Source organism: Saprolegnia parasitica (assembly GCF_000151545.1).
Source record: "Saprolegnia parasitica CBS 223.65 unplaced genomic scaffold supercont2.92, whole genome shotgun sequence".
Classification (NCBI taxonomy): domain Eukaryota; phylum Oomycota; class Saprolegniomycetes; order Saprolegniales; family Saprolegniaceae; genus Saprolegnia; species Saprolegnia parasitica.
This window is the reverse complement of record NW_012156486.1, coordinates 1-22117: the sequence shown is the minus strand read 5'-3', so window position 1 is coordinate 22117 and position 22117 is coordinate 1. Positions and strand designations below refer to the sequence as shown.

At 56.8% G+C, this 22117-nt stretch overlaps 12 protein-coding genes across 12 annotated transcripts; 7 read left to right on the top strand and 5 right to left on the bottom strand.

Moving 5' to 3' along the window:
• Positions 1 to 11: 11 nt before the first annotated feature.
• Positions 12 to 1123, top strand: SPRG_12607 (TKL protein kinase; the record flags this gene model as incomplete). Its single annotated transcript, XM_012352078.1, has 4 exons — positions 12 to 517; positions 564 to 672; positions 721 to 876; positions 932 to 1123. Exons 1-4 carry the CDS (start codon positions 75 to 77, stop codon positions 1121 to 1123), a joined length of 900 nt encoding a protein of 299 aa, XP_012207468.1. The 5' UTR covers positions 12 to 74.
• Positions 1124 to 2907: 1784 nt separating this feature from the next.
• SPRG_12606 (hypothetical protein) lies at positions 2908 to 4363 on the bottom strand (the record flags this gene model as incomplete). Its single annotated transcript, XM_012352077.1, has 5 exons — positions 2908 to 3259; positions 3357 to 3625; positions 3703 to 3761; positions 3813 to 3957; positions 4004 to 4363. 5 exons carry the CDS (start codon positions 4361 to 4363, stop codon positions 2908 to 2910), a joined length of 1185 nt encoding a protein of 394 aa, XP_012207467.1.
• Positions 4364 to 5797: 1434 nt separating this feature from the next.
• SPRG_12605 (hypothetical protein) lies at positions 5798 to 6223 on the top strand (the record flags this gene model as incomplete). Its single annotated transcript, XM_012352076.1, has 2 exons — positions 5798 to 5804; positions 5844 to 6223. The coding sequence occupies 2 exons, from the start codon at positions 5798 to 5800 to the stop codon at positions 6221 to 6223; spliced, it is 387 nt and encodes a 128-aa protein (XP_012207466.1).
• A 1459-nt stretch (positions 6224 to 7682) lies between these two features.
• Positions 7683 to 9214, bottom strand: SPRG_12604 (hypothetical protein; the record flags this gene model as incomplete). The annotated part of the gene is made up of 2 exons (XM_012352075.1): positions 7683 to 9049; positions 9181 to 9214. 2 exons carry the CDS (start codon positions 9212 to 9214, stop codon positions 7683 to 7685), a joined length of 1401 nt encoding a protein of 466 aa, XP_012207465.1.
• Positions 9215 to 10376: 1162 nt separating this feature from the next.
• Positions 10377 to 11153, bottom strand: SPRG_12603 (40S ribosomal protein S16; the record flags this gene model as incomplete). The annotated part of the gene is made up of 2 exons (XM_012352074.1): positions 10377 to 10732; positions 10959 to 11153. The coding sequence occupies 2 exons, from the start codon at positions 11151 to 11153 to the stop codon at positions 10487 to 10489; spliced, it is 441 nt and encodes a 146-aa protein (XP_012207464.1). The 3' UTR covers positions 10377 to 10486.
• A 1190-nt stretch (positions 11154 to 12343) lies between these two features.
• On the top strand, positions 12344 to 13010 carry SPRG_12602 (60S ribosome subunit biogenesis protein NIP7). The gene is made up of 2 exons (XM_012352073.1): positions 12344 to 12436; positions 12483 to 13010. The coding sequence occupies exons 1-2, from the start codon at positions 12381 to 12383 to the stop codon at positions 12967 to 12969; spliced, it is 543 nt and encodes a 180-aa protein (XP_012207463.1). The 5' UTR covers positions 12344 to 12380; the 3' UTR covers positions 12970 to 13010.
• Positions 13011 to 13545: 535 nt separating this feature from the next.
• On the top strand, positions 13546 to 14797 carry SPRG_12601 (hypothetical protein). The gene is made up of 5 exons (XM_012352072.1): positions 13546 to 13941; positions 13999 to 14186; positions 14238 to 14294; positions 14347 to 14501; positions 14560 to 14797. The coding sequence occupies exons 1-5, from the start codon at positions 13584 to 13586 to the stop codon at positions 14699 to 14701; spliced, it is 900 nt and encodes a 299-aa protein (XP_012207462.1). The 5' UTR covers positions 13546 to 13583; the 3' UTR covers positions 14702 to 14797.
• Positions 14798 to 15553: 756 nt separating this feature from the next.
• On the top strand, positions 15554 to 16775 carry SPRG_12600 (hypothetical protein; the record flags this gene model as incomplete). The annotated part of the gene is made up of 4 exons (XM_012352071.1): positions 15554 to 15946; positions 15993 to 16340; positions 16391 to 16533; positions 16602 to 16775. The coding sequence occupies 4 exons, from the start codon at positions 15554 to 15556 to the stop codon at positions 16744 to 16746; spliced, it is 1029 nt and encodes a 342-aa protein (XP_012207461.1). The 3' UTR covers positions 16747 to 16775.
• Positions 16776 to 17661: 886 nt separating this feature from the next.
• Positions 17662 to 18258, top strand: SPRG_12599 (hypothetical protein; the record flags this gene model as incomplete). Its single annotated transcript, XM_012352070.1, has 1 exon — positions 17662 to 18258. The coding sequence occupies one exon, from the start codon at positions 17662 to 17664 to the stop codon at positions 18256 to 18258; it is 597 nt and encodes a 198-aa protein (XP_012207460.1).
• A 571-nt stretch (positions 18259 to 18829) lies between these two features.
• SPRG_12598 (hypothetical protein) lies at positions 18830 to 19447 on the top strand (the record flags this gene model as incomplete). Its single annotated transcript, XM_012352069.1, has 1 exon — positions 18830 to 19447. Exon 1 carries the CDS (start codon positions 18845 to 18847, stop codon positions 19445 to 19447), a length of 603 nt encoding a protein of 200 aa, XP_012207459.1. The 5' UTR covers positions 18830 to 18844.
• Positions 19448 to 19891: 444 nt separating this feature from the next.
• On the bottom strand, positions 19892 to 20974 carry SPRG_12597 (hypothetical protein; the record flags this gene model as incomplete). Its single annotated transcript, XM_012352068.1, has 1 exon — positions 19892 to 20974. One exon carries the CDS (start codon positions 20972 to 20974, stop codon positions 19892 to 19894), a length of 1083 nt encoding a protein of 360 aa, XP_012207458.1.
• Positions 20975 to 21552: 578 nt separating this feature from the next.
• SPRG_12596 (hypothetical protein) lies at positions 21553 to 22045 on the bottom strand (the record flags this gene model as incomplete). Its single annotated transcript, XM_012352067.1, has 2 exons — positions 21553 to 21728; positions 21778 to 22045. 2 exons carry the CDS (start codon positions 22043 to 22045, stop codon positions 21553 to 21555), a joined length of 444 nt encoding a protein of 147 aa, XP_012207457.1.
• Between the last annotated feature and the right edge of the window lie 72 nt (positions 22046 to 22117).

Genomic DNA, 22117 nt, shown 5'->3' with positions numbered 1-22117 from the left:
ACCCGCCGTTGCACGCCGGCGGCTTGCATCGACGCTACTCGACGTTCACCGGCGCGTATGTGGAAATTTCCGACATGAGCGACTTGGAGTTTTTCGTGTCGGCCGACTCGCGCGACTGGCTCATCCCGTTTGAAGCGCTCACGCTGCAGCGCGAGGTCGGCAACGGTACGTCCGGCCAAGTGTTCCAGTCGCTCTACCACAGCGGCGGCGGCAATTCGGTCGTCGCCGTCAAGCGCCTCTATAGCCCCGTGACGGGCCAAGAGTACTTTCAGAGCTTCTTTCGGCGCGAAGTGAGCATTTTGAGCAAGCTCCACCATCCAAACGTCGTGCGGTTTTACGGCGTGAGCTACTACAACCGGGTGCTGTACATTGTGACGGACTTTTGCCGCACGTCGTTGAGCGCGCTGATTGAAAACCCGGCGTCCAGCGACCATTTCGAGTCGGGGTTTCTGCTCAAAGTCATGGGTCAAATCACGGCCGGCATGGCCTTTCTGCACAGCCGCAGCGTCGTCCACCGGTACCGCCTCTCACTGGCGTTGTCTGTCGTATCAACTTGATACTAGGGATCTCAAGCCTGCGAACGTGCTCTTGAACGACACGGACGACATCAACATTTGCGACTTTGGCCTCTCGCGGCTCATTGACCCGGAACAAACGTCTATGACCGCCGAGGTAGACCGCACATCTTGGGCGTCGACAGCCAATATGACAATATCGTAGGTGGGCACGCCGAGCTACATGGCCCCCGAGATGGCGACGATGGGCGCGGCGCTCTGCTCGACCAAAGGCGACGTCTACTCGTACGGCATTCTCCTCTACTCGATGTGGTCTCGCAGCAAGCCGTATGGGGACCAGGGCATGAACCCGTTCCAGCTGGTACGACAATACATATTGTCGTGTTGTCCATGGTGTCTAAAGATGATGAAAGTAGATGACAGCAGTCGTCAGCGGCTTGCGACCGGTGATTCCCATCAACTGCCCACCGGGCCTCGCTCGGCTCATGCGGCAGTGCTGGGACGCAAACCCGCTGAGCCGACCGAGCTTTCCGGAAATTAGCCTCCAACTCAAGGACCCGACGCTGCTCCAAAGCGTGCGCGTGCGACCAAGTCCGTCTTCTAATTAACAAAACACGTGCACCTTGTTGCAAGCGGCTATTGTCTTCAAGTGCATGCGATCGACGGTCGGGAAGCCGCTGCCACCAATGGATGTCCATCCAGAAATCCCACCACCCGTTCTGTGCTGGACGGTCGTTGCCACGGAAGGGGGCGCCGAGTTCCACTTCCCGTCGCCCTATCTGCTACTGCTTTTTCAAAGCTTTTACTCGTGCCACATTGGTATCCATCGCACCGTCGACGTTTGACTGCGAGCGGCAGTGGTCTTTGTCCGACCTTTGCGTCGTGGCAGCTGGTTGCTTGGCCCCTCGGGGTGTGTAGGGGCTGGGACTCTCGACGAGCTCACGATCATGTCGTGCCACACTGAGGACGCTCTTAGCGACCGGACATGGTGGCCTTCGAAGGCAGTAACGTGAGAACGGAACCTGGGCCGACGAGGACGTTGACGATGGTATATTGAACCGGAGCTGCAAATCACGTCGCGACCTATAGGAACGCAAGCACACCGACAGAGCAGATGTCGGAACAAGAGGATCGCGTCGTTCTTATCAACGAACCCAACGAGGTCAGAACCGTTTACACCGAGTGTTATCGCATCCACAGCCTTCGATGCAACCAACCACGCCCCCACGATTGCGTCGCACGCGGCGGAGATGTCGACCGCTGCGTCTTGGTCGACAGAGTTGCAGCGCATCGCTTCCTACGTACACCTACCTAATACAGTGTACTGCTCTAGTACAATGGAAGAAACCCATCGCACTTTCAGGACCGTAAAGTACCGGTACATGTACCCGGTACGTTTGATGCGGTCGATGGATCGGCCTCCAGTGACTCCATCGGACCAAGCATGCAGTAACGCTGGCCACAGGAAGGCGTCTGGGCGCCTATGCAAGTACCGTACACTTTTGCAAGACAACCGTCGCCAGGATCCGACGACGGGATGCTACTGCACGTGACCAACGCATTCAAGACAAGGCGACGCGCCAAGCGTCATTGACAACCGCACGTGGCTAGCGAATGGAGCTTCGAGCCCATCTATTAGTGGCTTCGTGCCAAGGCTAGTTGGTCGATCTGCAGTTGAACGCCAACCAGGCGACTCTCGAGAACTGACCCAGTACGTAATACATTGTACTGTAGAACCACACGGTCGCGAGGCAATACATCTGGTCGGCGCGGGCATCCCAGCTGGCATTATTCTCTGTTTGTGGCGAGGAGCTTGTGGCCACCACTGCTCACTTGGCAATTCGCATCGACGATGAGCCTGTCGAGCTTCATTCGACTCAGCCGCCAAAAGCCGGAGATGCCCCGCCTCCAGATTGACGAAATGAACCTCGAAAGGTGCGCGACCACCTCGACTAACCTCGTAAATCTGGTGGCCGGCATTGCTAACAGCGAAGCTGTTGCACGCGCTCTCGGCGATGTTGCGGCGTGCCAAACAACTGCCACCTCGCTTCAGGGAGGTGTATATTTGTGCGTTTTGTCTGTGATCGTGCCCCAGTCCCATCTATTTTTATTGGTATCATGCACTTAACAAGATGCACCCCCGCGCCGCCGCCTGCGCAGCCACGGCCCGGTGAGTGAATGAAGAAGAAGGAGATTGCTAGTCTCTACGTATGCGAACTCTTTGTAAGGAAGATAACGCGAAACACGTTCATATATCATGCACTTGTGTGTTCAACATTGGTTTTCGGTGTTCGACCGATTCATTTGTGTATTTTGCAACGCTCCTCGCATTGGAGCAATCTCCTTCAGAAGAGCGCGCAATCATGCATGCGCTGTGGCGAATCGCGGAGATTCAGAGGTCCGCATCGATTGACAACTTGTACATTCGAGTTCCGATTCCATGCCACGGGGAACGGGCGGGTTCGAGAGGTCGTCGAGCAAAACCCTCGAAACTCTTGCATGGATCGACGCCGCCGCCAAAAATGTCGAGCTCCACGCGGCGCGCGGCCGTGCGCGCGAGCTCCACGACGAGACACTGGAGCGAGCTGTACGAGAAGTCCGGGTGGGCGATGGAGATCTTCTTCAGCACCGGGAGCTTGCGCGAAAGCGGGAGCAAGTCGAGCGCGTTCGTTGACCGGAACATCGAAATTACGACTTCTTCCAGAAGCGGCAGGCGCGTCACGCACTCGACGAGGTGTTTCGGACTCAGCACCACGTCGACGCGGAGAGTGACGAGGCGCAGCGATCACACGGACGGCCTTGCACACATCCTGGCGCCTAGCACGATATGCACCGGCGCACAGCGTCAGGTGGTTGAGATCCAGCAGTCGCGGAACGGTGTCCAGCAGCGGGACGAGCCAGTGGACCGTGTCGAAGAGCGTGTCGTCAATGGTCAAGGTGCGCACCGTGCTCGGGATGCCCTGGCACACATGGCTCCATGTGTCCAGATCCATGGCGATACGCGCGAGCGACAAGCATTCGAGTCTCGATGCGATCGAAGCGTCGCCCAGCTGAGCGCCGACGTCGGGCGAAAAGACGGCGGGATCAAACGTCACCGAGGATGGGATGTACTGGTGTCTGGGACACCGACACCGACCATGGCCAGATGCAAGTTGAGATCCTCGCAGACGTCGTTGGTTCATCCCACAATCGTGGTCAGCGTTGGGCACTCTTGTAGCGCGTTGCTCAACGCAACGACGCGTCTTCCTGACATGTTAATTTGCAGGTGCGCCAAGCCAGACGATCCCATCTGCGTACCATGCGTGACGATCAAGCGGATGCGCGACGCCATCCGTTCGTCACTGCACGTTTGCAGAGGCAGTGCTGTGCCGCCCGATAACGTCAGCGAGTGCACCGGCACTTGTTGCAGCGACGAGTCGAGCGTCCATTGGATTGCACGCTTCTGCGTGCTCAGTGATCGACACCTTGGGCTGTGCAACGCCGGGCACCGCCTGCCCACCGTACGCCTGACGGTAGACGGAGAGTGGTGCCGTCAGCACACACGGGTACATGCCGGGGTCCGCCGAGATCGGACCAAGACCAAGACAAGCCGAGCGCAAGCCGCCGGGGCTGGTGACGGCGATGGCCGTCGGGTAGCCGACAACCGCAGCGACGTCGCGCTCACAAAAGAGTGGGTGGTTGGCCTTCAAAACGGGCAGCGCCAAGCTGCTGCGTGGAGCGGCGGAACGCAGGTTCCGAAGTCCCTGCGTATACTCGCTTGCTTCGCCCAGCTCGGCGGCCATGAGGATCTCGTCGGCGCTAGCCAGGTATTGCATCACACGCTCCACGACCTCACCAGGAATGCTCATCGTAGGTGCTGGAAATTTTGCAGCCCCTTTACGAAAGCGATTCTCATATTGGTGAAGACCCTTTACCAACATGAAACCCGCTTTCGTAAAGGGCACTTTTACATTTTAAACCAAGTCGGAAAGAGGAAATAATATATTGCCGTTTGAGTAGCGCGGGAGTTGCCGAGGACGCATAATGCTTGATCTCGCTACTTCAACTGCCGCTGCACGGTTGTCGACTAGGTCGGTGGCATATTGGTTGACCCATCGTACGATCTTCTTGACGTCGGCCGCGACAAAGGCCTTGCGCTGGACAAGCCACAAGCCCAACTCGCTCGGGGGTATTTCAGTCATCCAGACGACAGCACGAACGCGCTGTTGTAGAGCGATTCATACCGCTAGAAACGTTAGTGGGTCCCTGCAGGGGGTTACCTTGGGAGGATCGCCAAGGCTTTCGATCCATGCGGCTTCAACCGCGGGCAACCATGCCGCGCCAGCTCGGCAGCGCGATGCCACACACCGACAGCGTCAACCACATGGACCCCGCAGAGGGTGATAATTAAATTCTAGTGGATTTTCACTGAATCGTCTAGCGGATTTCATTCTAAGACCGATTCCTCGCAAACTGTACTGCGTGCGTCCTCGTCAGACTAAGTGTCGCTTGCCACGGAGTAGTCGCTTGTATCATGCAGGTTGCTCGAGCGGCATGCTTTGTTGTCGCCCAACAATCGGACTTTATGTCCTTTTTGGCATCGACGCCGCCAGAGGTCGTCCTCGCCGCACGGCTCACGCAACCGCTGTCGGAGTCGCTGGAGTACCAGCGACTACTCCTTGGCAAGCGGCACCGAGGCTCACGGGGACGCACGCCGCACGGTTTGCGAGGAATCGATCGTAGAGAGGATCCGCTAGAAATTAATTGAAAATCCGCTAGAATTTAATATTTGCCGACCCCGCAGAGGTCCACATTGTATTGCTGAGGACGATGTTGATGGCGCAGAGCCCGAACCAGCGATGTGCCCGATGCAAAGTAGTACGTCATCCAGTGGCGTAGTTCGTGCGTGGTTTTCTCTGTCCTTGCTTTCCACGAAAGGCGCAGTCCTTGGCAGTAGGCGGCGACGTCGGACTCTGAAGCACAAATTGAAGCTAGGTGCATAGTCGCGATCGCATCTGATTCAAAATCGCGCCAAAATGATGCGCCGCCTCCAGCGCCATGGCGATGACTCCGGTGGATGAGCCGACGCTGTCTCTCGGCACAGTATACACTCGCAGAACCGGTTACCAAATGTATTAGTACGTGGCTCGGGAGGTCCTCGCGATTTCTGGCGCTCGTACCTGGTACTACCGGGTACTGCTGAAATACAGTAAACGGAGGAAGAAACGAAAGGATTGCGTCCACAGTCCGAAATTCCGATAAAGTACGCTTTTCCGATCCTAATTTGAAAAGTCTGGATTGCAATGATCAGTTGGCGATTTGCTTCGTCCTGTGCACACGAAAACAGAGACGCCGATATGCCACGGAATGCCGTCTTGCGCGGGATCAAGCGACTCATGTACAAGAAAGACATTGCGGCAACAGAGGCCGACTACGGCGTCTCGATCCGTGAGGCCCACCAAGCCTACCGCGAGGCCATTGCTATCGCGCGCCACGAGCTCGAGAAAAACTTGGAGGCCGCCGCGCTTGCGATCGATAGCGTCATGCACCGACTCCGCGACGCTGGCGACGAAGTGAGCACGCACCCCGACTTTATCGCTGCCCACGAACACATGAATGCGATCCGGCTCGCCGGTGCCAAGCGGCTGGCCGAGATTGACGACGAGTTGCAGGCGAGTCTCGAAGAGCTCAAGCGGTCGTATATGGAGAAGATGTCGTCGTGGACATAGCGTCCGCGTCGTCTTTATTGTCCCTCGTAAGTTTCAACACCGTCCATCTTTTGTCTGTTTCTCGCCGCCAGTCCAAGCTTCAAGCTTCTGCGCGGGCATGGGTGCGACGACCAGTTTTTGCCAGCGTTCATGGCCGATGTGACAGTGCGCTGCGGTTGCAAGCCGACGTCTACGACAGCTCTTGGGTGGTGCCAAGTGCAAGTAGGACTTTTGTCCGCATTGGACAACTGTAGAAGCGCACTTTACCGAATTGAAGACGTTGAAACTAGGATATTGGCCACGTGCTTGCTTGTCACAAAACGACCGTCGACTTTCTCACATCAACTTGTCGTGACCTTTGGCTAGCATCCGATCCGCTCTCTTAGTCGATCTTCGACTAGATAGTAGACGACGACTCGCTTGAGGAGCTCGTCGAGAGAGTCAATAATGGACGAATACCGAGCGACATTGGAATCGGTTTCGACTTGGAGCGAGAGCTCGCATCCAGAAAAACACATCACGACGTTGCGGTTCGCAGATGCGAGCTGGTGTATCCATCTTCTAATCACTCTACCACTAGAGCTATCTACTAATATGAATTCAGACGAAATGAACGACGGCGAGCGATGCATTGATTGCATCAGCACGCGGTACTTGTATCGCGCTGATGACGATGGACGCTGGCGGGTCTGTCCTAGCCGAGACAGCGTGGGACGCGCACAATCTGCATCAATTTCGCGTCTTGGCCAAAGCTTGTGATTCGTAGCAGCAACGATGCGGCGGCTGCCAGAGTACCATCGAGGCTCTACGCCCGGCGAGTGTACCAGGCCACAACGTTCGAGGCCCTTGCTTTCCCCAAGGGAGAGCTGTTTTGCACACATTAAGACCGCGCATGGAACGCCCGCGAAGCCGCTCGTTGCGCCGGAAGACCGTCTCTTGGGTCACACGAGGCGTCGCATGCCACCGTGTCTTTTGCAACGCGGCGCAATCATCGACCACGACGCCTCGGTGCGAGACCGACTACACTGTACAACACTGGACAATAGTTAGTGTATACACGCTTGATTCTAAACCGAAATGTCTCTCTAGTGGCGCCACGACGGCGGAAGAAAGATCATATTGCATCTCGGCAACTTGAGTCTTGAAGCTGTCGTTACCAGTAGTATGTGCAAGAGACATACATGTCCATTGGTATGCAGTACCCAACATGGTGCGACCAATCGCATTCAAGCCGTGTGTGGCGGAGACCACGTTGGGAAGACTGTTGCGCTGCCTCTGGCTGCTTGATTTTTCAAAATCAAGTGAGCCACCTCGGTGGATCGACGACGGAGCACGCGAGCCTGGAGATGCGAGATGTTACGACGCAATCATCTCAAAGAAGGTGCTACTACTGCGATGTACTCTAGAGCCCTGTCGATGGGACCATCGACGGCGTGCCAACAAGCAAATGAGGTGAGTCGTCGAGGTCTTCTTAACGTTATTAGCAAACCCACGGTCGGCTCAAGGGCGTGCGGCCAGCTGTCAACGGCGCCTTGTCACTGCGGTGATTCTTTTTTGGTTTCTTGAGCGCTTTCGGCGTCGGCATGCGCTCGTGTTTCTTGGTCAAGCGCGCCGACGGCAGCACGGTCACTTGCTCCTTCTTGACGCGCAGTGCGTCGAGCTTGGCGTGCACAGCCGACTCGGGCTTGTGTGTGATGACGACCTTCATGCGGCCTTGGTCGCCATGGAGCGTGTCGTCAAAAGTCGACGCGGCGGCGGCGGTTTGAAGCGAGCAGTTGCCGCGCAGTCGGTGCTCGTTGACGAAGTTTTGCAGGTCGGCTTCGCGCACGCACTGTCGCGCACAGAGCTCCTTGAGCTCGACGTACTTGGCGTGCGTTTGCCGCCATTCGTGTTCCATGAGCTGCAGCTGCCGCTTCAATACCGCCGACGCCTCGGACGGGATGGGCGGTGATGATGACGACGACGACGATGGCAGCGAGAGGGATGGAAAGTCCTGCAGTATGTCTTCGAGGCGAACCTTGAGCGGTGATGGCGGCTGCGCGCACCACTCGTCCAGCGACTGTTTCCATGCGTGGATGGCCTCGAGGAGAGCCAGATGCGACGATGGTGGTTGCTCCGTGTCTGGAGGCGTCTCACTCTCAGTTTGGCTCGCCTCGTCCGCCAGCCGTCGTGGAGGTGGTGGCGCCGTCACGGCGGGCAACTCTGGAGCAGGTGATGCTGCCGTAGACGCCACCGCGAGCGTCTGGATCTGGTGTTGTAGTGCTTCCATCTGGCTCGTCTGGCGGCCATGGTCCGCAACCAGCGACGCCATCCGGGCCTCGCACGTCTCGTTGGCTTCTTGGAGCTCGCGTGCGTGCGCGTCCTGCCGCTCCAGCGCGCCTTCGAGCGCGTGGCATCGGTGCTGTAGCGCACTGATTTGGCTCTCGAGCTCGCGTGTCTTGTCCTGCTCGTCGAGGAGCTGGCGCATCTTCTGCAGCGACCGCTTCTTCTCGTGTTCCAACAGCGTCTCGAGCTCGAGGATGCGCTGCTGGTACGGCGTCTTGAGATGAGAGGCTCTGCTGCTATACGACTTGGCGCTCGCGGACCGAGGCGAGAGCTGCTGTGGCCGCAGCGTCGATGCATACGACGACGATGGCGACCGCGCCTGGTCGAACCGGTCGACCGACTCGAGAAGCATGGGCACATGGGATGTTGCTGTCGATACGGCCATTGGCGGCGGCGATGGCGATGGCTTGGTCGGCGTCTGCGCGAGGATCTCGCCGGACGGCAAGTAGAGGAACTCGACTTGGTTGGTCTCGCCAGGACCAGCGCGGCCGAGCGAGAGGAGCTCGATGGACCGCGTCGGGTCTAGGACGACATCGCGGGAGCCGTGGAAGACGCGCCGGCTCGTACATGGGCGCGGCCCGTGACCGCATGCCGGTCGATTAATTGCTGAAAATTGGATTCGGCCATCCGGATAACGAGTACAGATCCGAAACCGGACGGCTCGACCTTGCAGCCGGACGCGCCCATGAGGCCATGGAGACTGCCCTCGACGAGGCGCTCGACGCATGCCCCTTGGTCTGTAGAGCAGGATGCAGCCGCTGGGCCACGGAGATGGAGGCGCAGCCTAGGCCATCGCCTGCGCTTGGATGTGCTCGACCACGGCAGTCGCCGCAGCTCGCAGCCTTCATCCGCAAGGCGTCCATGCTTGCGACGCTGCGAAAAGGCTCGTAGCAACTGGTCCCGCAGTCACGCTCTTGCCGCCGTCATCGATACACGGGCATGCATGCTTCCGCTGACTTGCATACGCGTGGCCATGGGATGGAGGTGCAATGCGTCGTGGCTAGTACACGACTACGGCCATGCAATGTATGTTATCAGAGCTCGATGAGCTGAGCGACAACCGCCCGGAGAGGATTTCAGGGTCCATGGGTCGAATGTTGCGGGCGTCCCAACACCACTGCTGTGCCAAGGCTACTCCGGTGGAACTTGCAGTGAGACAAGACTCAAGTAAGGTTGTTTTGCCTAGTACTCGTAACATACATGTAGTACAAGCCATCTGCAGAAACCAGTGTCCTGCCGCTCTGACGTGGTGCTAGCATGTTGTATATTGGAACCACGCAGCAGCCTTGCTCATGCAGCAGCAGTCCTCCGCCACTTGTGACCACATCGATGCAATCGCCTCGCCGGGGCCATCGCTCCTCGCTCATCGATCCAACGGCTTGCACTGGAAGCAGAGACGGAAAGCCGACGTGCACTGTGGAACCGCTGTAGTCTCTCTTGCGCTTCTTGGCCTTGTTCGGCGCGCCCTCCTTCTGTGAGAAGAACTACCCGAGGACAAGGGATACGCGCGAGCAACACAGAAGCTCCTCGTGCCAGAGCTCAGCAGCGACATCGTTATCTCGCGGCTGTCGATCTTGGGCTAGCAGTCTCCGGCAAACGTCCTTGCAGCACTTAGCACTGACGCCATCTACCTCAGCCACGAGGCAGCGGCAGACCATGCGTTGGGGTCAGGGGGTGAGTACCATGGCCGTGGCGTGTGTACCTGCGCGGGCTGCTTGCGCGTAGCTGCTCATGTGAGCTCCTTGGACACGTAGCTGCCACGCTTCTGTCGCTTGGTAGTACAAGCAATGCTATGACGACCGACGAGTAGACGCGTGCTGGGCAAAGGGTGCAAGACAAGAATTTAAAATGAGGTTCACACCAGTTTCTGTTACACGATCGACCAACTAGACTGCAAAGCAGAGCGCATAGAAGCGCTGCGCTGCACCCAGGCCAAGACGACCCACGTCGGCGAGACGTTTAACGGTACGACTTCTGGAAGCGAGCGCGGGCGCTGGGACCGCCGAACTTCTTGGCTTCGCAGCGGCGGGGATCCGCGACGAGGAGCGTGCGGTCGTAGTCGAGGAGGATGTCCTTGATCTCCTTCTTCGAGGCTTCATCGACGTACTTCTGGTAGTACGCGACGATGGCCTTGGCGATCGCCTGGCGGATGGCGTAGATCTGCGAGGTGTGACCACCGCCCTTGACGCGGACACGGATGTCGACCTAAAAGATTGCAGCATGCCGATCAGTCCCCGTTTATCCCGAGCATCTTAGATCCCAAGTGCGACATCGGTGGATGTGCAATCATTGGACACAGCACACCGCCAAGACGGCGGTGGCACACAGTAAGATGTGGACCAAGACAGCTACCAAGGCGCGCCAAGAGAGTAGCCTCTCGCCGCGCCCCGATGCACACTGGAGGACGTGATCAAGGCGGAGTAGTACGTACGTTGGCGAAGCGCTGCTGGCCGAGGAGGAGCACCGGCTCGTACGTCTTGGTGCGGAGGATCTCGGGCTCGACGAGCTCGATGGGGCAGCCGTTGACCTTGATGAGGCCGTGGCCGCGCTTGCAGTAGGCGACCGCCGTAGCGTTCTTCTTGCGGCCAAAGACCTGGACCGATTCAATCTTGCTCGCGCCTTCCATGATGTTACTGGTGTGTGATTTCCGGAATGACTTGAAGCCAGCCGTGGCCGATTCCCTCTTGCTTTTTATATTGTCAAAAACCTCTGAGAATGCATCATCTCCGCACCAGCCATTTGGGATTTGGCCGGGGGTGTTTTATACACATAGTGTGAAAAAAAGTGTTTGAAACGATCTCGCACGTGGCACGCTGCATGGGCAAGACGGAAAGTGTGCCAAGACCAATCGCGCCCGGTTCATGATGCGTGCAATCGAGTCGTCTCTGTGATGACTGGAAAGCGACGTGACGACGAGAACGATGCAAAGATGGGTGGAGAAAGGATGAGAGCGAGCTCCGTGTCGTCGCCTGGCAAGGCTTGGCGTATTTAGGATTGGGATGCATACACATGACTGTGCAAGTGTCGTGTTGGTTGTCATACAAGCGGAGGTATGAGATCGACGCGGCCAGTGGTGGAGTATTTGAGGTCGGGTCATATCATGATCATAGTCTCCCACAAAACGCTCAGGTCTCACCCCGCCATTCATAGGAATTTATATAGGGATTTATTGGTTTAGGTTTTACCTCGTGAAGGTCGCAGAGGCGCACTCAAAGGGCGTCCGTTGTGCTACTCAATTGAGCTTGGCGTCGTCGCCGCTACCTCCATTGTACTAGTATTCAATCATCAATCAACGTGCGTTTCCAAAATTTGAGGACCCTCCGTGCCTTGTGCATGGACAGCCGACTCGGTCTTTGGCCTATACACCGTAGTTTTGTGTGCACGAGCAGTATAAAAACCTCTCTTTCCATGGATCGCTCAATCCCTCGTGTCATGCAACTTACAGTCCTTACAGTCGACGCATTCGCCCGCAAGATACAATCATTGCCCCAGGAAACTCGGACACATGAACTGCACCGCCTCGCCCACGGGACTCCCTTTTTCCACCACCAACTCGCTTTTGCTCCTCGCACAATACCAACCCATGCTGATGGATGGTCTTCACGTCCATAGCTTCTTCTTCGACTCGGATATGAATACAACCATGTTGTCCATCCTCGTGGTGTGCATGCCCTTGGCTTTCACGCGCAATGTTTAAAACACCGGATGGTTTCCAACATAAAAACATCCGCGCCCACCAATCGATTGCTTCGGCGTCGCTGATTGGCCAATCGATTTGGACCAATGAATACGGCGGTGGTCGGCCCGGGCAAAGCACAACCCTTTGCTTTGGCCGCCCAACGAGCAAGCGACGATGCGTCCGTTGACCGATGAAGAGATGAAGACCGTCTTCGAGAAGATCTCGAAATAGTACTACGATCTAGTATCGATATGCTGTGCTAACGTCTGCTTGTAGCATTGGCCGCAACGTGCAGCACTTGGTCGTGCGCCCGGACGAAAAATTCTGCTTCCGCCTCCACGGCGACATTGTCTACTACGTGAGCGAGAAGCTCATGCGCCAGGCCACCAACATTGGCACGGACCAGCTGCTCTCGCTCGGCACGGCGGTCGGCAAGCTCACCAAAACGAAGAAGTTCCACCTCCGCATCACGTTCCTCGACTACCTCGCCCAGTACGCCAAGTACAAGGTGTGGATCAAGCCCAACTCGGAAATGTCGTTCTTGTACGGCAACAACGTGGTCAAGTCGGGCCTTGGCCGCATCACCGAAGGCACGCCGCAGTACGCCGGCGTCGTCGTCTACAGCATGAACGACGTGCCGCTCGGCTTTGGTATCGCCGCGCAGGCCACCGAGATGTGCAAAGACCTCGACCCGACCGGCTACGTCGTCTTGCACCAGGCCGACATTGGCGAGTACCTTCGTGTGGAAGACGAAATGTTTTAAGTTATTGGCGTCCATGCGAATATATAGAATTTGTATGACTAGTCTCTTGTCTCTTTTGTGTTGTGCAGCAAGGCAAGGGATCTATCTATTGATATTAGGCGCGGTAGAGACGCTGTATCAAGACGCGATCCGAGTTGTTGGAACCGAACCTCGCTTGCGTGCGTCGGGGAGCGAGCTCTGGACCGGGAATACGGTGCCTGCTAGTTGTTTGGTTGCACTTGACGTTTGCTGCGTCAACACCCGTGCTACGAGGTTGTCTAAAAACACCCACATTTTGGTCATTACCGCTCTTGAAGCGACGTCTAACGGCAATGGCCCTCTTGCGTGTGCAAATAAACTCCTAAAGGCGATCGACATGAAGGGAGCCTTCCAAACCATGTCGCGTACCGTCAAGGAGAGGTCACATGCGCTTTGGTCGTGGTTTTGTAAACGCTCGAGCGGGAGAGCGGACGTGGAACCATGGGCGAGGTTGCACTTCACCAAGCCGGCAATTTGGGTGAAATTAGCACCTCCAATCCACCAATCCAAAGCGTCGTCGCAACGCATTCGAACCAATCCCCGCGCGATCTGTGTTTGGGCCAATCAAGCAAGCTGGCCTTTCCATCACGACGACGATGAACTCGAAGGAACGCCGCCCGACGCTGCTGCAGCACTGCGTCGCCGGCATCGTCGCCGGCGGCTTCAGCACGGCCGTGCTGTACCCATTGGACCTCGTCAAGGTCCGGTACCAGGTCCACGAGCAGTCGCCGCGTGCGTACAAGTCGCTGTTGCACGCGTTCACGTCGCTCGTGAAAGGCCCCGGCGCGTCGGCGTGGCACTGGCGCGCCATGTACCAAGGCATGAGCCCGGCCTTGTACGGCACGACCATGTCGTGGGGTCTCTACTTTTACTTTTACGAGCAGGCCAAGACCATGTATGCCACCTCGTCGCTGCCGCCGTCGATCGGCCACTTTCTCTCGGGCATCCAAGCAGGTACTCGTCTTTCATCTCGCTGCATTGCGCCGCGATCGAATTCATGTACGGCTACAGGCGTCATGTGTGTCCCGCTGACCAACCCGATCTGGCTCATCAAGGTGCGCATGCAAGTGCAGGGCACAGCGGTGCCGTACAAGAACGTGGCCGACGCGTTCAAGCGCATTATTGCCGAAGAAGGCGTCCGCGCTTTGTACAAGGGCGCTGTGCCAGCGCTCTTTTTGACGTCCCACGGCGCGTTCAAGGTGCAGACGCGTCGACTTGTGGTCTCTCATGGTTGACGTATGCGGATCTAGTTTGTCGCGTACGAAAAGCTCAAGTCCGAGTACACGTCGTACGTGAGCCGTGATATGGTAGACATGATTATTGTCTTTGATTGTGAAGACGCAACGGGATGTTTTATAGTCGATTCCCGCGTCGCTGACCATCGGAGCGCTTTCGCAAGCGTTTGCATCGACCGCCACGTACCCGTACCAAGTGATCAAAGCCCGCCTCCAGCAAGGTGGACCCGTCGCGGACAAGTACACGGGCACGTGGGACTGCACGAAGCGCATCATCAAGTACTGACGAAGCGAGCATTTCATTCTATCGGGTCTTTTGACATGGAATGTGCTGTAGGTACGAAGGCATGCCGGGTCTCTACAAGGGCTTGACGCCGAATTTGATCAAAGTGCTTCCGAACGGCGCGCTCATCTTTGCCGTGTACGAGTATGTCTCCAAGCTGCTCATGCAATCGTCGGATTCGAACGTAAGCGTCTAAAGACTAGAAGCGCATATTAGTAGTTGAGGACTAGAATGGGATAATTCTATATGGATGTCTGCGAACCGAATGTGTAGTGCAATAATGGGCGATGACAATATTGACCACGCACGAGATCCACGTACGTTTTATTTTCCTCTCGGAGACGTACTCGCATTGATCATGAGGCATACAGTTGGTCCTCGTAGTGACCACGCAGAGCTAATACCAGACACATGAACACCTATTCTTGCTAGCTCGCTATACCGGTAGAATGTGTAGTCGCTCCCGCTGCTGCTTAGACAATAGATACAGTGGTGGACAACATTGAGATCAACATTGAATCTTTATAACTGTAGAGACACGAGGGTAAAGACTTTGCAAACGTCTCGTCCATAGCCGGCCCAATCTTACAACCACAATTTTGCGTTCGATCCACGGCTCGTCTCAGACCTTGACGAGTGATGAGCTGGACGCTCTGCCGCCAGAGCACTGCAATAATTATCGTTGGTGTTGCAGACTGATAGATGGACTGATAGCAGGCTGGAATGAATGCACATAGGAGTAGGGCAAACCAATACAGACGGTACTAGTATCTGCAAGGACAACGGCCGGCCGTGAACGGTCGGTTTGAACTTTGAAACTTGAGACGTTCCGGTCGTTGGACTCGGACACGATCTTGGCGCAGACGAGCTGAGTGGGCCTTGGCCCTGAAATTTCGTCGGTTTTTGCTGTAGCTAATGGGCGTGGATCCATCCATTGCAATATACCATATGTATGCCAAGGATAAAAACACACAACGTTTCCCCAGCTGGTGGTCGCAGTCACACGGACACTCGGGCTCATTTCCGTAGCGACGTCAAAGCAAGCACGATGGCCTTCCTTGGCCTCGAGACGCTGGTGCAGAAGAGCATCTTCTGCGTCTACATTGGCCTCTGGGTGAGCTACGGCCTTCTGAACGAGTACGCCAAGCGCAGCCATATCAAGTTTCACTCGGCGACAGCGGTCGTCGCGCAGTGCATCGTCAAGCTCGTGCTGGCCGTCGGCCTCTTTAGGTCGCAGGACGGGTCGCTCGCCAAGATGCTCGAGCTCTTCAAGCGCCATCCCACGCTCTTCATCTTGTACTTGATCCCATCCGGCTTGTATGCCCTCTACGACATCCTCGCGTACGTCAACCTCGCGCTCTTTGACCCGCCCACGTACTTTCTGCTCTTGCAATTCCGCCTCGTCATCACGGGCCTCCTGCATCAGCGCGTCTTCCACAAGGTCCATGGCCGTCGCCTTCTTGACGCGATCTCTCACATGCGATTAGACCATGAACCAGAACCAATGGCTCGCGATTCTGGCCGTGACCGTTGGCTGCGTCATCAAGACAGTCGGCGACAACGCGGGCGCCGCCGAGAAGCCGATCCCGGTGTTCGCCTACGGCCTCTTGATGGTGCAAATCCTCAGCTCGACCTTTGCTGGTGTCTACAACGAAGCGCTCCTCAAGACCTACGACAAGAACTTGTCGATCCATTTCCAAAACACAATCATGTACCTCGACTCGATTGTGTTTGTGATGCTCTGCCTTGCGCTTGGCATCACTGGCGTGAGCTTCCGCGACGCGACGGACGTCAAAAACCTCGAGGCGCTCACGCACTGGCCCGTCCTCATGATGGTACACCACGACGACCTCATGGACACGAACGTATCGCATGCGTGCTATAGGTGCTCATCATGTCGTTCATTGGCGTCGTCACGAGTCTCTTTCTCAAGTACCTCGACTCGGTGCGCAAGGCGATCGCCTCTGGCTTGGAGCTCGTCGTGCTCCCGATCCTCGCGTCACTCTTGTTTGGCACTGTGCTCACCGGGTGCGTGGCCATATCATTTTTGTTTCTTTTTTTTGGGAATTGATTTTGGCATTTTCGGATTGACATAGCTACCTCGTGCTCTCTGTGGCGCTTGTGGCCGGCGGTATCTACTTGTACTCGCTGCCCGTGGCGCCAGCCCAACCGCCCCTCGCGCTGCAGAAAGACTCCAAGCTCGAGGACGTCGACGACGAGGATACCAAGTCGGTCGTGTAAAACAACAATCGATCGTTGGTTCACCGGTGCGTTGTTGGTTGTGCACACACAGGCCGCGACGAGGGTCCTCTTCTCTTTCACGTTGCGTTCCAAGCTCGTGTCGTTCGGGGAATCCAGGGCGACGACCGTAACTCGAACCAGACTTGCGTCTCGGTGCCTCGGTGCGTTCTGAAATCGATGGGTAGCACAATTGCCTTGCAGACAAGATGACACAGGTAGCTGCCTCTATGAATGCTGGTGCTACAGTGGTCGTGGTAGATGCAGGTAGCAGAGCATGAAGTAGAGCTGTACTGATAGTGCCAATAGTACATCTCTGGCAGTAGCTTCTAAAACGCTGGCTTGAGCGAGAATGGTGCATTGATGCACAATACAAAGACATCGTTTGACAAGAACTCTCCTTGTGCTTGACGTATTTTCGCTCGCGTTCGACCGAGGGCGGTGTCCGTCGAGTGAGCCACCACAAGTGGCACACATTCAAGACATGTGTGTACTATGGCTGGCACACGAAGCCCGGTCCTTGCCCGCCGGCTCGGTAAGCTGCACAGAAAGTGCAATCACGCAGCATACGTCCGGGGTAAGTAGGACTTTCGACGCCCAACGAAATTGGAGGGTCGCGGCGTCCTTCTGGTGCAGAAGAGGCGACAGCACTTCGTCGCAATGCACCAATCAAAGCAATCAAAGCATAGGAAGTGTACTTGTCCAAGGCAATTGAACATATTGTTGCTTCCGGTCCCACAGAAAAGTATTTTCCGTCCTTGTTCGAGTAACGTGATCACATGACGATACCGTGATCATCGTACATGATCGTGCTACAATGTATGATATCGATCAGCGTCGCGCCAACGACGAGATGAGAGTTGTCACAATTCCTTTTCTCTCCTTCCCTCGACAACAACGCCGCCACCCACCGCCACCATGAGCAACCTCACGATCGCCATCATCGTCGGCTCTGTGCGCCCGACCCGCATGGGCCTCCGCGTCGGCAAGTTCTTCCAAGCCAAGCTCCTCGAGAAGGCCGTCAAGAAGGTCCACCTTATTGACCCGGCGCCGCTCCAGATCCCGCTACTCGTCGACAGCTTCACGTCGCTGCCCGAGGCCGACCGCTCCGACAGTCTCAAGACACTTCAGGCCCAGTTCGCCGAGAGTGACGCGATCATCGTCATTTCGCCCGAGTACAACCACACCTACTCGCCCGTGCTTTCCAACCTCATGGACTACTTTTACCACAACGAATACTACTACAAGAGTGCAGGCATCGTGACCTACTCGATGGGGCTGTTCGGCGGCGTCCGCGCGCTGAGTCCGCTCCGGCCGTTCTTGAGCGGTCTGGGCCTGACATCGATTCCGCTCTCGGTGCCCGTGCCGTCGGTGCACGCTGTATTGACCGAAGACGGTCAGCTGTCGGGGGACGCCAGCGGCGCGCTCTTGGAGAAGAGCACCGAGAGCTTCGTTGCCGAGCTCACGTGGTTTGCAGACGCGCTTCAGACGGCCCGCAAAAAGAGCCGAGCGTAGGAGCCGATAGTATTCCAAGGCAGCTAAACCACAGCATTTATGGCACGGACCATTGGTGTAGAAAGAGTGCATGGACGGTCCGACATGTCGCCTATTCGCTAGCTCGACTCGTCAATAATCGATCTGGTTTCTTTCGCATGTCCAGTGGCACAAGCGCTTGTTGATAAGAGGTTTCAAAGCTCAGCAATCCGAGTAAGCGCTCAACTTTGCTTCGTTTTACGACCCCCTCCTCATCGCACCGCCAACCGCCTCATCGCACCGCCAAGTGTCAACGCAATCAATCAACAACAGCATCCTGACGTCTCACGCAATAGATTGTCCATAACGTCCACGCGCGATCCTTGTGACTGTCTATCAAGAATCGTCGTCGTTCGATCGATCGAGGGACCCACACGGGCACTGCGGCTCGCTTTTTCGATGGTTCAAGTGCTTTCTTTTACGCTTGATTTCCAGACGGAGCCAAATCCACTTTAAAGAAAGCCGACGATGGCCGGCTTTCCAGTCACCGAATGGACTTCGACGACCGTCATTACTGTTTCGAATCTCCCATTCGCGCTCACTTTTCTATAAACCCTTTCCGCCGAGCATGAGCGCGCTCACGGTCAGTGTCATCATCGGCTCGGTACGGCCCCACCGCATGGGTCTCCGCGTCGGCAAGTACTTTCAAGCCAAGTTGCTTCAAAAAGGCATCCAGAAAGTCCACCTCATCGACCCGGCGCCGCTTCAAATCCCGCTGCTCATCGACCGGTACGCGGCGCTTCCAGACGCAGACCGCACCGCCGGTCTTCGCGAGCTCCACGCCAGAATCGCCGAGAGCGACGCGTACATTGTCGTCTCACCAGAGTACAACAACAGTTACTCGCCCGTGCTTTCCAACGTCATGGACTACTTTTACCACAACGAGTACTACTACAAGAGCGCAGGCATCGTGACCTACTCGATGGAGTACTTTGGCGGCGTCCGCGCGGCCGGCCCGCTCCGGCCCTTCTTGGGACAGCTCGGATTGACGACGATTCCGCTCACGGTGCCCGTGCCAAAGGTGCAAAATTTGCTCAGCGACGACGGCGACCTGCTGCCGGACGCCGGGGGCAGTGGCTTCGCGTTGGAGAACGGCGCAGCAAGCTTCGTCTCGGAGCTTCTGTGGTTTGCGAACGCGCTCAAGACGGCACGGGCCAAGGGCGCGCCCTAGTCAACGACGACGCTAGATATGATGTATTTTGCGTTCAATATTACCCCGTACTACTGCAATGTCAACGACATCCTCATACTCTCTGTGTTTTGAGCAGATGTAGAGAAGCAGAAGGCGTGGACCTCATGTCCTTGGTGTTGCAAATCAACGCGCCGACACTTTTTTTGGCACAGAATAGTAGTCTCACTCGGCCGAGTCCACGACGGGATGGGGTGGATCTCAGTGCTCTTTGAAACGCGCTGCGTGTCAACGCATTTCGGCGTAGCGCTCGTCCTGCAACGTCTCGAAGATGGTTCATATCATGCTTCCCAATTGTCCAAGCAAACACGGTCGAGGGACAGACTCACGAGAATTCTTGTTCCAAATTGGGTTCTGGAAAGAGGGGACAACATCACTTTCAAATTGCGTCAGACCGCGCGGCTAACCTAACCTACGTTCCTACTCTCAATCGCGGTACACGGACGGTGTCCCGACGCTTCGGTACGCGAGGACATAGTCGTCGGCGTTCGTCGTGGCCAAGAGAAAGCGACGCCGTTGCCACTGCCATAGCCCAATCGCGATCGTCGTCGTGGTCCACGCGAGCATGCCGGCGGTAATTTGCAGCGGAGTCACGTAGCGGTCCGCATCCTGCGCGAGCGCCTTGTAGCAGCCATTGGGCATCTGAACCATGCTGCGCAAGCCGTGGTACCGGTACCATCGACCAGGCGCATAGTGCAATTGGTAGCCCTCGACGCGGTCGCTCATGTACATGGCGCAAAAGACTCCGAACGCCGCGTCGCCTTCGCGCATGGGGCAGAGCCGTCGAAGCGCCGGCGCCAAATGCAGCGGGTCGCTCGTCGCTGCCATGATGCGCTCGCAGCCCGCGCACGCGGCCTCGATCCCCGCATCGATTACTTGCACGGCGTTGCGGCGCATCGCACAGTAGGCGTTCAGCGTCAGGTTGGGCGAGACGAGAAGCCCCTCGAGAGCCAGTGATGTCGACGACGCGTTGAGGGAGCTCAAGCTCGTGCGGGCGGCGTTCCCGTCGGCCAGACCACCGCCGGTCACGCGGAGCGGAAGGGTGTCGCAGAACACCTTGCCTTCGTGGATGCAGTACGCTTCGTCGATGGCGCGAGAAGGCGTCGGGCCTGGCATGGACAGCGAGACAGCGTACTGGTGGAGGTATGGGTTTTGCGTCTCGTTCTGTACAATTGGGATGGGCCGATTGACCAAGAGCTCGTGGTCCAAGAGCTCGTGGCCCCTCGTGCGGAAGATGAGGAGGAAGACGATGCCATAGATCGTTGCGCTACAAATCGCGAGCACGGCGGCCAGCGGCAGCACGGACCCGTGGCGCTTGAGGCGCAGGCCGAGGACAAGACCGACGCCAGCAACAACCAGCGTGATGGCCGAGAGCGCCGTGAGGGCATCGCCGTGCACGAAGATGCTGGGCCAAAAGGCGAAACGAGCAACGAGCGTGACGAGACCGAGTGCCAAGGCGGCGGCGTCCAGCACGAGATAGCCGACCACGAGGAGCCGAAGCGGAGCCATGGCGTTGGACACGGAATGGACGCCGGCCACGATCGTCCCACGGACTAAAAACACGCAACTTGGTCTGTCGCTGCACCACGTCATGGTGGCTACCAATTGACGAGTTTGCTAATTGAGCCAACCTGGTACACAAGTACTACGTAGTTTAGGTGGCTAGCGATATGTCTTCTCCACATGCCGACTGCCAGCTTCGCGACGACATCCCTCTGATACCTGATACGCCAGCGATTGGATGCGACAGCGTCGCATGTACAACGGCTTCGCGTCATTGCTACCTTACGTCGCAACGAGCGACGAGTCGACTGCTCGCCACCAGAATCCGCTGGGTGTAGTATACCCACGCTTACATCGGCTCCTTTCAATGACAGCGAGCGCACTGCACTTGAAACGCAATCGATGGGGAAGGAAGGACACTTGAAGCCTTGGAAATGTGTCGGAGCCACGGGCGTCAAGACGTGAGACGTGCTTGACGAGGCCCTCCGTTCTCGTCCTCGTACAGTCCGTGGGCGTCAACAAAAACTCGGTTCTTATTGTGGGTTGTGGTCGTATATTTGTCAAAAATGGGCAAGGTCAGGCAATTACTTCCACACATTGTGGTCAATATCGTCTTCGTTCAGCACGTCGTCGTCCGTCATGAGCTCCGACATGCCATACTTGTCCATGTACTCGTCCTCCGAGAGGTGGCCGTAGAGCCGGTGCTTGTCGTTGACCATGTTTTCCCAGTGCTTCTCGAGCTGCAGCATCTTGCGCGTTTCTACCCATGACAATATTCGTATCGATCGGATGCGTGGATCCAACCATACCTTCGGTCATGAAGTGCACGACGATCGTGTTGATGTCGGCGATCATCCAGTCGTCGCAGTCGCGGCCCTCGACGACGTAGCCAAAGTCGTCCTCCATCGACCGCGCCTTCATCGAGAGGATCACCATGTCGGCCATGCGGCGCATGTGGGCGCGCGACCGACCCGTGCAGAACACCATGTGCTCGGCGAGGCTCGACTTGCCGGCCAAGTTGATCGTGTACACGTCGATGGCTTGTTCCCGCTCCAGCGCCGGAAGAAGCTCGTCCATCGTGATGTACGTGCTACCGAACGATATCAGATCCTGGGGCCATTTACAAGACGCTCGTACTTTGTGACGGGG